Source organism: Carettochelys insculpta, chromosome 6 (genome assembly GCF_033958435.1).
Source record: "Carettochelys insculpta isolate YL-2023 chromosome 6, ASM3395843v1, whole genome shotgun sequence".
Lineage (NCBI taxonomy): Eukaryota > Metazoa > Chordata > Testudines > Carettochelyidae > Carettochelys > Carettochelys insculpta.
In genome coordinates, this window is record NC_134142.1 from 76,896,541 (window position 1) to 76,912,871 (window position 16,331).

General features: G+C 40.2%; 1 protein-coding gene and 1 non-coding gene across 2 annotated transcripts in view; both read left to right on the top strand.

Annotated features, from left to right (window-relative positions):
* The window catches only part of EIF4G2 (eukaryotic translation initiation factor 4 gamma 2), a 169,617-nt gene extending 154,195 nt beyond the window's left edge, over window positions 1-15,422 (top strand). Inside the window, exons 6-26 of the mRNA XM_074998531.1 lie at window positions 624-730; window positions 990-1,055; window positions 2,808-2,933; window positions 3,550-3,652; window positions 5,184-5,315; window positions 5,400-5,466; window positions 5,556-5,707; window positions 6,091-6,201; window positions 6,688-6,771; window positions 6,858-6,956; window positions 7,135-7,276; window positions 7,369-7,529; window positions 8,031-8,144; window positions 8,992-9,117; window positions 9,326-9,430; window positions 9,514-9,729; window positions 10,345-10,603; window positions 12,637-12,841; window positions 13,315-13,526; window positions 13,822-13,943; window positions 14,603-15,422. Coding sequence (XP_074854632.1) covers window positions 624-730; window positions 990-1,055; window positions 2,808-2,933; window positions 3,550-3,652; window positions 5,184-5,315; window positions 5,400-5,466; window positions 5,556-5,707; window positions 6,091-6,201; window positions 6,688-6,771; window positions 6,858-6,956; window positions 7,135-7,276; window positions 7,369-7,529; window positions 8,031-8,144; window positions 8,992-9,117; window positions 9,326-9,430; window positions 9,514-9,729; window positions 10,345-10,603; window positions 12,637-12,841; window positions 13,315-13,526; window positions 13,822-13,943; window positions 14,603-14,668 — 2,775 coding nt within the window. The 3' untranslated portion in view covers window positions 14,669-15,422. The remainder of the gene's footprint in view (window positions 1-623; window positions 731-989; window positions 1,056-2,807; window positions 2,934-3,549; window positions 3,653-5,183; window positions 5,316-5,399; window positions 5,467-5,555; window positions 5,708-6,090; window positions 6,202-6,687; window positions 6,772-6,857; window positions 6,957-7,134; window positions 7,277-7,368; window positions 7,530-8,030; window positions 8,145-8,991; window positions 9,118-9,325; window positions 9,431-9,513; window positions 9,730-10,344; window positions 10,604-12,636; window positions 12,842-13,314; window positions 13,527-13,821; window positions 13,944-14,602) is intronic.
* On the top strand, window positions 8,181-8,335 carry LOC142015522 (small nucleolar RNA SNORD97). The gene has a single exon (XR_012646177.1). It is a non-coding gene; the product is annotated as a small nucleolar RNA SNORD97 (small nucleolar RNA).
* Window positions 15,423-16,331: the final 909 nt, after the last annotated feature.

Here is a 16,331-nt window from a genome sequence, read left to right on the forward strand (position 1 = left end):
TCGGAAGGAAACACGTTTTATGTTGTCCTCCTCCGGCCCGAAGTCTGCCAAATTAGCTCCAGCCTCCTTTATTTGCTCCATTAATTGCTTAAAATGGCGGAGTTACTGGAACAGGTTATGGGAGGGGAGAAAACCTCCCTGTTTGAGATGCTCGGGCTTTTCAGATCAAGCCACCTACGTGATGAATGAGCAGGGCTCTGCGTTTTTTTTAAGGGCCACCCCTGTTGGCAGGCAGTATCAGACTGTCTTTGGATCCTAAGAATGAAGCAAATGGGATTTAAAGCTGGTCTGTAATTTAATTGATTTAGGTGGTGTTGCAATCTTCAGTAAGCCTATATTTGCTTCTATTGCATAGCTGTTACTCCCAAACTTCACAGTAGTAAAAATCTTCATTTTAAAACTGGACAGAAACTCTGAGGCAAATGCAACATCCTAGTGTAGTGTATTTTTTTTTAAAATTAAGCTGTAAGAAGAAAATCTCTCAGACAAGAATTTAAATCTTATTTTTGTCCCTACGTAGCATTAGGTTGCTGATGTGGATGTCATCAAGTGTTTCACATAAGTGAAGGAACTATTAAAGAGTGTAAGCAACTAACTAATGAATTCTTGGTTTGTTGTTCTAGGTCTTTTTCCCCCAACCCTGTCAATTTATTATTCTTTTGAAGACTCTTCATTGTCAAGCCGCCAAAGTGGAGAGTGCGATTGCAGAAGGGGGTGCTTCTCGTTTCAGGTAGTTCTTTTTCCCCAGCTGACTTGTTAAAACATACTCAAAAGTAAAATATCTCTCTCAGTATGTAAGGATATACTATGAGAATTCTAACCTAGTTTTATATGTTAAAATTCACATAATTGTATCAGTTTAGGTTTCTGTTTGTGTAGTTTGACTATATATATATAAAAAATGTAACAACCCATACAAAAATTCTGAAGCTAGCTCTAAACTGGCTGGACTATTTTTGAAAAGCCTTGCATTTTCTTCTCCGCAACAGTGCTTCTTCAGGCGGAGGAGGTAGTAGGGGTGCAGCTCAGCACTATCCCAAGACTGCCAGCAACAGGTATGTTATGTTAGTGTTGTGGTAAAAGCATACACCCATAAATTAGTGTGCACACTGACTTAACAATTACTGATCCCAAACCTGTAGACTTTTCCAAGACACCATCTCATGGGTGTTGTCAGTTGTTTTTTTTTTATGTGAGTGTATTGATTTTTTTTTTTTTTTTTTATATCCAGTTTCCCACTGATTCTGCTGCACATATTTCTTCAAACAGTGGTGCAAATCTGATGATTAAAACTTTAGCTTACAACTCCGTACTGCATTTTACAACATCTAAAGGGGTATACTTTTTGGAATTTGTTTAGATAACTTGACTTTCATTAATCGAGGAAAAACAATACATAGTATCTACTGTGTGCATTAAATAGCAGATGCAGTAAGTGTACATTAGGAATGGTAAGAACTAAATTATGTGAACACAATAGTACTTTTATTAAACGATCTTAAATGTACATAATGTTAAATATTTGCAATTGTGGAAGTCTCCTGTATAGGTAGGTGGTGGCAGTCCTTAAGAGGCATGTTATGTGAAGTAAAATGACAGTGGCAACTGGCAATTCTAGATTTCTCTTACTGCAGCTTTCTAGAGTTTTGTGTTTTTGTGAGGTTCTAAATCTGATTAAACAAATCAGAAGGGTTAGCTAAGCCAGATTCTCCTCCTCCCCCCCCCCCCCCCCCCCCCCCCCCCCCCGCAACATGTAACATAGAAAACGGCTTAGGAATATACATGTTAAATCCCACATTAAAAAGCCTAGAGAGAGAGTTTTGAAGAATACATTGCACAGTTGTTTACATTCTTTAGACACACACTTATTTACATGATTTTTTTTTTCCCTATAAGCAGTTTTTCTTACTTTGGACCTACATCATCTTGAAATGCTTAAATTTGACCATTTGACACATTTTTACACAGGAATGAATTGCTTCAAAACAGCCCTATATGGGATCTTTTTTTCACAATCCCCTGCCATGATGCTTTTTCTGGGGCAAAAATGTATGAGAATACAATAAGCTCAGTGTGTGCTGAATAGGTTCTTCCAGTCCATTCCACTGTTCTTGCTGTATTGCTTCTGTCTTTTCTTATATATTGTCTTTGGCTTTAGAATGTCTTAACTAATTTTGCTGTGCTTGGCTGAGGTCCACCACTATAAAACAGTCCTGTCCAGCTTGTTTGTCTTTGCATGTGTTAGTCTCTGGCCACGATTGAAATTGAAACCCATAACTTTTGAGGACAGACAAGAATCATTAATTCAGTTTTTGAGTGTAAATGTGGGTGTAGCAGGTTTGAGATGAGGTTTAATTGTAACTGGTGCTAAATGAGAAGTTTACTATTGAAGGGCTAAATAATTGATTTAAACTTTTTTTATATATATCCACTCTGTGGGGTGGGGTTATCATCCTGTCCCATCGTTTCCTAATCGATAATGGAATCTTCTTTTGGCTTAGTATGCTAGAGAAGACTATTTATTTTCTATAACAGATCAGTCTAATTTTGTTAACGTTAATGTAACTAGTAGTTTTTATTTCACTGAAATAGGTGAAGCCTCGGGGCATGGCATAAAGTTGCTTGGGATGCTAGAAAACTTTCAGTCCTGTTGAAGAAATCTGTGGTCTCTGTATTGCCTTTCAGATTATAGGAGCACCTATTTTACAAACAGTTACATCTGAGGGAATGTTGCAACAAGCAGCTTGATTATAAAGGAAAATGATGTTTTCTTAGCTGAGTTCCTTACTTTTTTTTAATCAATTCAGCGAGTTCCTGGGGAAAACCCCAGGGCAAAACGCTCAGAAATGGATTCCTTCACGAAGCACTAGACGAGATGACGACTCCGCAAATGACAAAGAACGACATGATGCAATCTTCAGGAAAGTAAGAGGGTAAGTTGGTCTCCCTTTAAAGTTAGTATCAGTTGGCAAAGTGGAGTAAAGAGAAATTTCTCTTCCCTCTTGATATTAACATGTATCAGCACTTTGAAATTACTGGTATTAGTCTGCAGATCCCCAGTGGGTCCAGATTACAGAAAACGCTTCCCAAGAGGTCCACACTTAAACTTTTTAGAGGTTTACAAATGAAAATTTCAAAACTGATGTCTTATGGTTGCAGTTGAAATAAATGGCCCCAAGTAAAGGGATAGAAGCGAGGTTGAGGAGAGAAGAATGCGTGTGCATAAACTTAAAAACTGACTAGATACTCCTGAGTAGCTGCCTTGTGTAAGGGATTGGTGGAGCACAAGCAGTAGAAAATGACTTATTTATCTTGAATCATATAAGAGAACTTGCGATGGGCAATAAAGGTGCTATCCTTTTTGCTACGGAGTGTGTTTCTTGTGTGCTGTAAAAAGTCTCCTATAGCTGACGTGCAAGTAAATTGCCCTTTTCTTCCGGTTAGATCAGGCCAACTCAAATCTTAACCTCCAATTTATTTACATTAAACTGTATGAACAATGTGAACACTTCACAAACAACTGGTTAGTTTTTTTTTTTGTTTTTCTAGCATATTAAATAAACTTACTCCTGAAAAGTTTGACAAGCTATGCCTTGAGCTCCTCAATGTGGGTGTCGAGTCTAAGCTCATTCTAAAAGGGATCATACTGCTGGTAAGTCAAGTTTATCTTATGAACATACAAATGTATTATCAAGGAAGACTGACTATACTGAAATGAAAATCTCTTTTGCCTTTAGCCATGCTGTATGCAAAATAATCAAAGAAAACTTGCCCAAAAGACAGCTTCATTATACTAGGGATTGCAACTAGAGTAGCAGCAGGTTAAGTAACAGGTTGACTCTTGTGTGTATATATTGAAAACATACACACAATCTTGTATACTACTGTAGAAATCAAGACTTCTTTTTTTTTAATAGCTACAAACAATTAAATTTCTTTGGGTGACTATGGGACTCTGCACTTGCGCTGCCAAGTGTGGTGGTCTGAAAACATTGTTACTTGTGGTGGTGGTCTTCTCGTCTCCATCCCCCCACCCGCCAAAAAAAAAATTTGTACTGTAGCACCCAGCGAGGCACTCTAAATAAATAAACATGGCTGGGTAAACTTAAAAACATAAGGTAAGGCTGGCAGGGATTTTGAGACCTAATTTGGTTCCCACACATCCCAATCTGTCCCCTTCGGGTGCTGAATCAGGTCCAGATATACTCATCGTCATGAAAGATGTATGAGTACGCTCATCCCTCATTTTAGCAAGTAGTCGTAAGTACTCAGAAACGAGGGACACATACTTATTGTTCACTAAGCTAGTGAACTTCCCCTGATTATATGAGCCACCTTAGGGTCCCTGTCCCGGGGGCGGGGGAGACACGCAGCCCCACCTGGCCTGCCCCCCCACCCCCCCCCCCCCCACCCCAGGCACTGCAGCTTGGAGGAACAAGCCGCCACCCCCCTCCACCAGGGCTGCCACCAGGTTTTAAGCCTCCTTCCCATTCATGGCCCCAAACTGCCTCAGTCTTTAACCCTCTGGAACCCCCACACCCCAGCAAGGTTCACTTACCTTTCCAAAGCAGCAGCACCACCACATGCTGCCACTCCTTCCCTGAGTTTGGAGCATTAGAAACCAGAGATTTTTATGTGTATTTTAATGGTAATTTAGTGTACCTCTATGAGTTTTCACCTACGAGCAGAAAGTTGAGAACCAATTGTGCTCATATAGCGAGGGATGAGTGCAGTTGAGTATTGTCTGGATCGTCTTAAATCCTGTAGCATATTTGCCATGTCTGTAGTAGATTCTCTGGAGGGTGAGAAGGGTATTTTTAACAGTTTTTTTTTCCCCCGAAGGCTGCACGGACACGAGACTTCTTTAAGGTCACGAAATGCCAGGAGTAGATGTAGATCAGTGGTCACCTCAGACTCACTGACTCGCATAACTGTACAGTGAAACCCTAGGCTTTCAGGAGCTGGGAAAGCAACCAGCCCACCAGGTCTGGTCAGGTGTTGCTTCCCCCAGCGGCAGCGGTGTCTACCTGCCAGGCTCCCCCACCTTGAAGCCATGTATTTTGGGTGTTTACTGTATGATTACTTTGTCCCCAAATGTCTACAGTTAATGTTCTATTGGAGATGTTGTGAGTTTGTTCGAATTGTGGGTTGTGGTGGTTTTTTTTTTTGTTGTTTTTTTTAAGATTGTAGACAAAGCCCTTGAAGAGCCAAAGTATAGCTCCCTGTATGCTCAACTATGTCTGCGACTGGCAGAAGATGCACCCAACTTTGATGGCCCGTCAGCAGAGAGTCATCCAGGACAGAAGCAAAGCACAGTGAGTGCCTTACACCTCTCTCTAATTAAACTTTTGCTTCTACGAATAACGCTAATCTTAAATCTGATGATATTTTGTTTGTAGACATTCAGACGCCTCTTAATTTCTAAACTTCAGGATGAATTTGAAAACCGCACCAGAAATGTTGATAGTAAGCTTTAAAACTAGTTGTTTAAATCTAAACATTACATTTTTATGTTTACTTGTACAGTATTGTTGACAGACTTCTTTTGTGTCTAGTCTATGATAAGCATGATGGTCCCCTCCTTCCAGAGGAGGAGGAACAGAGAGCCATTGCTAAGATCAAGATGCTGGGGAACATCAAATTCATTGGAGAACTTGGCAAACTTGATCTTATTCATGAATCTATCCTTCATAAGTGCATCAAAACAGTAAGTATGACTGTTTTTCTTAAATTTGGTCTGTATCAACTCAGTAAAACAGTCCTTTACTGTAACATTCAAGTGCAATACTGCCCTCAGTGTATGTAGGGTGGGTGCAAATAGGGAAATTGATAGTACAAAATACTCCTTTTAAAACTAAAGGGGGCAGCTTTCCAGTGTAGTTGCATAGCTTTATTCATAGTTTTAGTATGAAAAGTCTCAAAGAAGTAGTATATTTCATGCAGGCTTTTTCTTTTTGTTGCAGGATAAGTTTCTGTAGAGAGGAGAGCATTCTGTGTTTTGTGTGGTGGTTTTTTGAATTAACTGCTAATGGTCTACAACTTTTTCTTATTTTAATAGAAATAATCCCTTTTTAATGTGTTTTTTTTAAGCTTTTGGAAAAGAAGAAGAGAGTCCAACTCAAGGATATGGGGGAGGATTTGGAGTGCCTCTGTCAGATAATGAGGACAGTGGGACCTAGACTAGACCATGCAAAAGCCAAGGTATGTATTTCAAAGTGAAGTATTAAAAGATATCTTTTTGATCCAGGTGTACAGGTGTTAACCACTTTGAATTAATGTTTTTGGAATGAGTGTTACTATAATATCTTAGAACTGGTTGGAGTAAACTAGATTTGGGTTGTCTAAAATTCTTTGTTTGTGTTCATCTACATTCCTCTGTTCTTAGGGTTGAGTTGCCTTAATAGGAACATTCAGTAGCTGGGTGACTGTCAGAATGATTATCAAGCTGATATACTTGACCTTTGCCTCAGTGACATGGGCAAAAGTGTCCATGGATTCAACTGCAGTCCAGGCCAGATACTTCCTGAAAGGGGTGGTGGGGTGTAAGGTGTAAACAGCCTATTTCTCCATTTTTGAGATAATTTTGGACATTTTAAATGCCAGTTTTTGTCCTCATGATACTGGGAAAGAGGACAAAGGGGAAACTAACTCTAGCAACTAAACTAAACTTTCTCCTTCTCTTCTCAGTCCTTAATGGATCAGTACTTTGCCCGTATGCGCTCCTTGATGTTAAGTAAGGACTTGCCAGCAAGGATTCGTTTCCTGCTGCAGGTAACATGACAGTCACTTCAACAGATTTTTCCTGTGAAGGTTTTTTTGCCATTATTATGTGAGCCTTTTTCTTTTTCTGGCCCCAGGATACTGTGGAGTTGAGAGAACACAACTGGGTTCCTCGCAAAGCTTTTCTTGACAATGGACCAAAGACTATAAATCAAATCCGTCAAGATGCAGTAAAAGTAAGTACCTGTGTGCACATTTGATACAAAATTGCGGGGTGAACTATTGGTCATCTGTGACATGTTTGCATGAAGGGGTTGGTCAAACTTCTTCTGGACTCGGCTAAAATCTAGTCTAATCATATACTTAAGATTGTCTTCTGGACTTGAACTAAGATTTTTGAATCTGTCTTTGAAGGATCTGGGAGTCTTTATTCCTGCTCCTATGGCTCAAGGGATGAGAAGTGACTTCTTTCTGGAGGGACCGTTTATGCCACCCAGGATGAAACTTGACAGGGACCCACTTGGAGGGCTTGCTGATATGTTTGGACAAATGCCAGGTAAACTAAAGTTGCTGTGATGACAGCTGTAGTACTCTCTGATCAGACATGTACAGAGCCACCTAAGTTGTCATTCGCTTTCTTGTACACAGGTAGCGGAATTGGTACTGGTCCGGGGGTTATTCAGGATAGATTTTCACCCACCATGGGACGTCATCGATCAAATCAGCTCTTCAATGGCCATGGGGGACATCTCATGCCTCCTGCTCAATCCCAGTTTGGAGAACTAGGCAAATCTTTTTTGAAAAATCAGGTGAGGGAATATTATGTTAGTACTTGGGTCTATCAAAAACTTAGTTTTCGAATCTCTTCAGGACAGACTTGGGCTTCCAGATGGATGATGGGTTTTCTGTGTTAGACTTTTTAACAGCTGGTAAGCAAATAATGTGTGCTGGTTCTCCTCATCTCACTCCTTTTCTCCCCCCAGACAACTAAACTGATGCAAGGTAGACCTCTTTGCTTATTGCTAGGGAAGGCATTGAGTCAGATGTGTGTAATGTGACGACTTTTTATCTTGCTTTTAGCAGTAGAATATACTTACTATTTTTCCTCTTCCTTGGCAATTTTCTATTGATCTTTTAGTTCCTTTTTGGTGGTACTACCAGTTTGGGGTTTTGGGTTTTTTTTTTTTGTTTTTTGTTTTTTATTTTTTCAACCTCCATCATCTGCACTTCTTTCTCTCTCGCTCTTTCTCCTTTTTTTTTTTTTTGTTTTTTTGTTTTTTTGTTTTTTTTCCTCTCTCTCTCTGAAATAGGGGCAAAGCCAGCTCTACCATAACCAGAATCAGGGACTGGTATCCCAGCAACAAGGACAGTCGAAGGATATGCCACCTCGGTTTTCTAAGAAAGGACAGCTTAATGCAGATGAGGTATATACGTTTGTTACTTGCAGCATTCTTAATATATTGCCCAATGATTATAGCAAGACGCGTTATTATGAGGACTAATGCTGGAACTCTGCTTCTTATCATCTCCTCTTTTTTTTCCTTCTCCACTTTCATTCTAAACTCCTTCCTTGGGTGTCCAGCGTCCTGTGAGCAAGATTGAGATATGAGGGCAATCTTTCACACTGCAAGGCCAATATCTCTTGTATATGTATAAAAGGTCTTATCTGATCACAATGTGTTGATTTGATCTTTTATTTTTATTTAAGTTTTAGCTCTACTTTAGGAGGGATGGGCCATAATAAAATAACATTTACACTAATCCAAAACCTGACCTTGAATGTGCATAATGCAAAGTTTACTTCACATTTTGATGTGTTGAGTCACTCAGAGGTCAGGTTTGCGTTTTGTTTTTTTTTTTTTTTCCTTTTTAAATCTTGACTTGTCTATAGTTATGCCTCTGTTTTCAAACCATTTTATCCTGTGCCTAGATTCCAGTTATCAAAATACCAAAGCAATGATGAACTGAATAATACTGTGTTTTGTTACTGTGAATACAAAAGCAAATAGTATGTAACTTGCTTCAACTTTTGAATCTTTATCCTGTTGTATTGCAATACCTATGAACACATGTGGCTTAATCTTGAATAGCTTCACAAGTGTAAATTCTGGAATAATCCCATTGAAGACCAGTGTAGACTGATCATGATCTCATGCAAGTTCTAACAAAAAAATAAATTTGTCATGAATACTTTTAGTGGCACTTTTGTGATTTATTTAGTGACTTGCCGGGGAACTTCATCAAATTGAGTTAATATTTGTCACTTTACAGATTAGCCTGAGACCTGCTCAGTCTTTCTTAATGAATAAGAACCAAGTGCCAAAGCTTCAGCCCCAAATAACTATGATTCCTCCCAGTGCTCAACCACCACGCACTCAGACACCACCTTTGGGACAGGTATCTTTACTTGATAATGACTACTGTAAACTTTCTAAATTGCATGCATGTTTATATAGAATTGATAACCAACATAGTTCTGGTACATGCACCTAGATAAATTGCAGTTCAGTATTAAAGTAGAAGAATACAGGATTTCTTGTTTCAGTTGGTTGTGGTTTTTTATTTAAAAACATTTGAAACTACCTTAACTTTATCACTTTTCAAGCCTCCTCAGCTTGGTCTCAAAACAAATCCACCACTTATTCAAGAGAAGCCTGCAAAGATCACTAAAAAGCCACCACCTTCTAAGGAAGAATTGCTTAAACTCACTGTAAGTTAATGTACTTTGTTCTATGCAGGACTGAAAGCCACTGCAAGAAATCGGTACCACTCAGACATTCATTTCTGTTTCAGGAAGCTGTTGTGACGGAGTATCTGAACAGTGGAAATGCAAATGAGGCAATCAGTGGTGTGAGAGAAATGAGGGCTCCAAAACACTTTCTGCCTGAGATGTTGAGCAAAGTCATTATTCAGTCCCTAGACCGATCAGACGAAGATAAAGAGAAAGCGAGTGCTTTGATCAGTTTACTCAAACAAGAAGGAATAGCCACCAGTGACAACTTCATGCAGGTATTCTGTTGTAGCCTTGGAACTTATTTTTGAGTTAAATCTTCTATTTTTTTGGGGGTGGGGGGGTTGTCCCATTTGAGCAGTCAGCTTAAAAACAAAGCGAATTGAATGCTGACCTTGCAAGTCTCTGTCCCAATTGTAGCTTTAAAATTACATGCCTATATTTTAGGTATGACAGTAAGTGAACACTGCAACAAGATCCACAAATGGAAACAGTGAAACTGACTAAACTGTTGTGAACGCTTTCCCTGTAACATATAGAGTGGCAGGGTCATCACCTACAATTTGAGGCCTCCAGTTTGAAAGTTGTAACTCTAGTTCCTATGTAACCATCTTAGCTCCCAGCTGCTATTAAATTATCAACCTTAATATATAAAGGGAGGAGGTATTGCACTGAGAGGTTTGCTGTGTGACTGGGTTAACAATTAACCACTACTTTAGTTAATATGGTTATTTTTCATTTGTAGTGTAGTTAGTATCCTGTAGAAAGAGTAGTTCATACTCACGGTGACTCTTGGTGGGTTGCAGTTCTTAAAATTTATAAGATTTTCTTCACCTTGTCAGTAACAGTCTGGGCAACTACAACTATTAAATATTCCCCCCAATCTGTCTTAGGCATTCCTGAATGTATTGGACCAGTGTCCCAAACTGGAGGTGGACATCCCTTTGGTGAAATCCTATTTAGCACAGTTTGCAGCTCGTGCCATTATTTCAGAACTGGTGAGCATTTCAGAGCTGGCTCAACCACTGGAGAGTGGCACCCACTTCCCCCTCTTCTTGCTTTGCCTTCAGCAGTTAGCTAAGTTACAAGATCGTGAATGGCTAACTGAACTCTTCCAACAAAGTAAAGTCAGCATGCAGAAGATGTTGCCAGGTAAGTGATCAAAATATTTACTGTGCCTTTTTTTTTTTTTTTTTTTTTTGGTAGTTGTGCCATAGAGCTCATAAGTTTGGAGCTGACTTATGTGGCGTGTGCCTTTTCTGTTTTGAAGGATTTGCCTTTTTTCCGTGCCTTTACAACTTCTTAAAATGCCGTTGTCTTTTCTGAGCAGGAAGTAATGAGACTCCCAGTTGTAACTTCCTGCAAGATGTTCTTCTGGCACCCTTGTCCCTCTTGTTTCCTTCAATGTCTTCTCTCCAATTTCACTGATCCATGAAGCTTGCTTACACTGAAACAAGAGAGAACCACAATCCTTTTCATAATCAAATTATATACAACACATAGGTGTATGGTTCCTGGCCCATTTGGGCTGCTTCTCTGTCTCTTCCCCTAATGACTGACCCAACTTATGCCCAAGAACAACTGAGCAACAGGTATAGTACAGGAATGTTCTTCTGGAAATCCAGTTGTGTGTGCAGATAGCAAGAAGTCAATCTGAAACAGGTATTCCAGATCTGGTGTACTCAACATTTGGTATCTTTTCCAGTCATTCTTCCTTACCCTTTGTGTTTAACCCTGCAGTTGACTATCTTCATTCCCAGCTCTGTCAGTTTGTTTAGTTTGCCATCACGACTTTCCAGCTGTCGTTCATAGGGGTTTGTCTTTTTTGCATACTCTGCAACAAGACTCTTTAAAGGGCTTCCTTAACCTGATCCTTCCAGTATAAGATTTTAACTTACCCTGGGACTTGCCGTGCAGTTGAGAGCCTCTTCCTGTGGCATTATGGTCAACTTGCTCACTGCAACATCTATCCTTGTAAGACTTCTGGTTTTTTGTCAGTTGCTGAGCCAGAATAATGGAAAGACTTCCTATGAACTTATAATTTGGGGGGGGGGGGTCTCCTTCCCCCCACCTTCCCTGGGCAATACTAATTACTTCTAACAACGTATCAATGGAGTTGCACATCAGGACAGTTCAGCCATCTTCCCCAAACAAGTGGCACTTGGGATGATTCAGAGACCAGTCTTACATAGTTATAAAATGAGCACTTGTTTTCTGTCATTAGCAAAGTAAGGCCTTCAGAGGACTTTCCCAGAACTCTTGACAAAGGAGAGATTTGAGGGAGTAGGTTGCTCAGTCTGGTCTGAACAGACCAGAAGTAGATACAGGGTGCCTGCAAATTGCTTTCTGAGGTGAAATCCATTCCTCTTCCCTCCTACTCCACCAACTCTGATCACTCTATAATGGTTTATCTTACTCCATTTCCTTCTTCAGAAAGATTCTCGTCAGAGACAATTGCATATCAGCTATCTTGTATTCCCTTAACACGCTTCCATAGCATTATGCCATATTCTGTGTTTTCAGGGCAGACACTGCCTTTGGAGATGCTCTACAAGGCTTCCTTTCCTATGCACTTTGTGCCATGTTTAAAGTACTGCTTAAGACTTTCGTGTGGGGTGTCCATGGGGCCAGCCACCCAGAAGAGGTTACTTTTAATATGGACCCATAGATTTGAAGGCCACAAGGAACCCCATCATGATCCTCTAATCTGATCTGCACAATCCTGGGCACAGAACCTTGTCCATCTGCTCCTTCAGTAACATAATGAGACATTATGGGTCTACTAAAGTCTTCACATGATTTTAAACACTTGAAGTTTCAGAGAATCCACCAGTTACAGTAGTTTAACCTTTTGTATACCGTTGCTGTTGATGCTATTGATGTTTCAGTCCTATGCCATTACCTCCTTTCTTCTTTGCTTTGGAGTCTTACTATGTGCGGTTCAGAAGGAACTGGAGTGTATGCTCTCGTATCAAAATAAGGAGGCTACAGTGCAGGTCCATAGGCATTACTAATAGGGAACATCTCTCAAGTCTGTACAGGCATGTGTACATTCTTACCTGAAGCACCCATCCTGGATGGACTTCAGTTGCTGTACAGTGTAAGTAAACCCTCCTTTTCAGCTAAGCTGGTTTTGATCCATGATTTTGATGTAAAATTGTTGAATTTTTTTCCATTTGTCTTAGAAATCGATCAGAATAAGGATCGTATGCTGGAGATCTTAGAAGGGAAAGGACTGAGTTTCTTGTTTCCACTTCTAAAACTGGAGAAAGAACTTTTGAAGCAGATAAAGTTGGATCCATCCCCTCAAGCCATCTATAAATGGATTAAAGACAACATTTCACCCAAACTTCATGTAGATAAGGGATTTGTGAATATTTTGATGACCAGGTGAGAAAACAAGATTAACTCAGAACAAACCTAGTTTGGCTAGTAGTTCAGACGTGTTTAAGACTGTTCACAAATAAGTTATGAAGTAAGCACATAGCTGGTATCCCCCTTGCAGAATGAGGATACACAGGCAAGATGCTACACAATTAGGAGTCTGAAGACTTCGTTTAAAACACTACCACTGAAGGAAGTAACGCTAGAGAACAAATCCTGAACGTGTCAGTCCTTCTGTGCTCTAATAGTCTAAGGAAACAGATTCTTTGCAGCCAGAGAGAGGTCCACGTGTAACGTGTCTAGTCATTTATGAATACTTTGTTAAATATGACCTTGTTGTTCATTGGGTTTAGCGTGGCAAGTTTCGCACAATTGAAAAAATGTTTTGGGGAGTGCAGGTGGAGAGAACTGAGTATTTAACAGACTGACAAATATAAGTGTTTGTTTGAAAAATTTAAAGGTACAATTTTTATTACCAGTTTCTTGCAGTATATTTCAAGTGAAGTAAGCCCACCTAATGATGAACCAGATTCTTCATCTGCTCCTTCTAAAGAGCAGTTAGAACAGGAAAAACAACTGCTTCTTTCCTTCAAGCCAGTAATGCAGAAGTTTCTTCATGACCATGTTGATCTACAAGTGAGTGCTCTGTATGCACTTCAGGTGCACTGCTACAACAGCAATTTTCCAAAAGGTATGAAAAAGCATTCTCTCTCTTTCCCTCCCCCCCCCCCCCCCCCCCAATACAATATCAAATGGGCATCCATATCAAGATGTGTTTCAAGTAAACCTGCCTCTGTCAAAGGGCGATCTGTAATTGCAGCTGCAGCTATTTTTTTCAAACTGGGCTGGGCTTCACTGTGCTGTAGCATCCACGTAGTAAAAATGTTATCTAAACACTTAATATGCAATGGTCAGTCCGGTTTTAGAACTGTCTTAGCTGAGGGAAGCCTAATACGGATTTGACTTACCCAGCCTGTGTTTTACAGGCATGTTACTGCGCTTTTTTGTTCATTTCTACGACATGGAAATTATTGAAGAGGAAGCTTTTTTGGCATGGAAAGAAGATATTACTCAAGAGTTTCCAGGGAAGGGCAAAGCTTTATTCCAGGTAAAACTGTATGATTAGAGTAGAAACTGTAAATCTTTCAGTGTACGCATTTGCCTAGTTCAGGGATGGCTAACCCGCAGCTCCCGAGCCACGTGGACCTCCTGCTCAGAGCTGCACACCCAGACTGCTCACTGCTGCTCTGCGTGTGCACCCTTCCGTTCCTGGAGGGAGAAGGGAATGGCAGCAGTGTGTCCCAGGCATAATGGGGGGGAGGGGGAGTGTGCTGCAGCATGTGTGGCTCTGGGGGAGGGTGATTGGATTCAGTGGAGGAGGGTGGCTGGCTCTGGGGGAGGGCATTGAGCTCTTATATAAAAAAAAAAAAAAAACTAAAATAAAACCAAGGCTTTTTGCATTCTATCCGCAGCTATTTTGTCTCTTAACTGGTTGACCAGCCACAGCCCACTTTGCTGTGCTGATGGAGTTCAGGGAAGTCTATAAGTATTTTTCTTAATGTGGCATTTATTTGAGCAGATGGAGGTAATGAGGCAGAACACTGTGCAGGAGTGTGGGGGTAGTGCTTTGAAGGGGGAGAAAATGTCCAGAATATTTGTGCTACCTAGAAGAAATCCTTTCCATGCTATCATTTCAAGGGGAAACGTAAAAGAGAGAAGGCTTGAGAGCAGACTGTGCACACTAAAACTACGTTGATATGATTTCAGGTAAACCAGTGGCTGACCTGGCTGGAAACTGCTGAAGAAGAAGAATCGGAAGAAGAAGCCGACTAAAGAACCAGCCAAAGCCTTAAATGTGTGCAAACACTGTTGCTATGATGTAACTGCATTTGACCTAACCACTGCGAAAATTCATTCCGCTGTAATGTTTCATAATATTTAAAGCAGAAGCATGTCAATAGGATCGTCTTCTGCATAAGGTTTTTTGTAGTATGTCTTAATCATAGTCTACCATAAAATATTTTAGAGTATCTTAATGTTTAGATAACAGTGTATTAGCAGCATGCAATAATTACATCATAAGTTCTCAAGCAGAAGCAGTCTATTGCAAGGGTTTTCTTTGCTGCCAGTTATCATAGGCTGTTAAGTTAGAAAACTGAATAGCAACACTGAATACTGTAGAAATGCACTTTGCTCAGTGTAATACTTGAGTCGTTGCAATATTTGATTATCCATTTGGTTGTTACAGAGGATCCTTAACTGTAATCGATGGTTGTTGCCGTAATAGTATATTGCCTGTAATTCTACCTCTAGTAATGGGCTTTATGTGCTAGATTTTTAATATCCTTGAGCCTGGGCAAGTGCACAAGTCTTTTTAAAAGAAACATGGTTTACTTGCACAAAAACTGATCAGTTTAGAAAGGTGGTTAAATGCCCTTGCAAGTGGTTTTGTGGGTGTGAAACAAAATGGTGAGAAATTGAATTGGTCCCTCTTATTATAGTATTGAAATTAAGTCTACTTAATTTATCCAGACATGTTCATGCCCTGATTTTATATACTTGTATCAATAAACATTGTGATACTTGACTAGCTTCTGAATGTTTCCTGGCAGTAGAGCTTTGACTGTCAAATTGTGTAAAAATATTGCAGTCAAATGTAGTCAAAAAGAATAGAAATGGTAATGTAATTGTGGGGTCAAGAGCCGAGGACTTGCCTAAATGAGGGTTGTTACTCTGTTATGTTACATTTGTTTAAAATCCAGTTTTTAACAAAGTGTATAATGAAGCTTGAGTGGTTTTTGACTCAGTTAAGCATCTTAATGAATTTAAGCTAAATTGGAAAATGTTCACCTATACATTTAACAAGCTGTTGATTTAGCAAGGATTGGTTTCAATAATTATGAAACTGCACAGATTTTTCTTATGTAGACTGGGCATGGGTAATTCCATTAATTTTAGCAAGCCAGCACAGACTCAGATGATGTGGGGACATGTGCAAGGGGGTCAGGTTTTGTGTACAACACTGACTGGGTAGGTGCAGCATAGACTAGGTGGATGAATGAATGTGCTGGCTGCTGCTGAGTAAGCATCTGAGATAGGTATGCTCTCTAAGCCAGGGAAAGATGTCCTGCTGTCTCCCCTGGCCTCTGTTCTGCAGAAATGGGATATAGGTGGGGGAGGGAAGAGAGCTGGCTGCTGAAGAAATCTATCAAAAGTGCACTGCTTAAGACAGGCACTCACCATTTTTGTTTTCAAACAAGGGATGTGTGTCCTCTTCAGAACCCCTGCTCTGCAGAGAGCACTTCTTTCACCTACATTTCCTGTTCTGTACAACTAGCAGGAAGGTCCTGGGAGCAGCTTGGCTGTAGGATGAAGCAAGATGAGGGGCAGCTGCACACATTCTGCTTTTTCAGGTGTCTCCATTGATGCTTCCCCCATTTAGGTGCATCAGCACCACTGTGCCCACAGTCCAAAGACTTGTGTGTGTGTGTTGTCC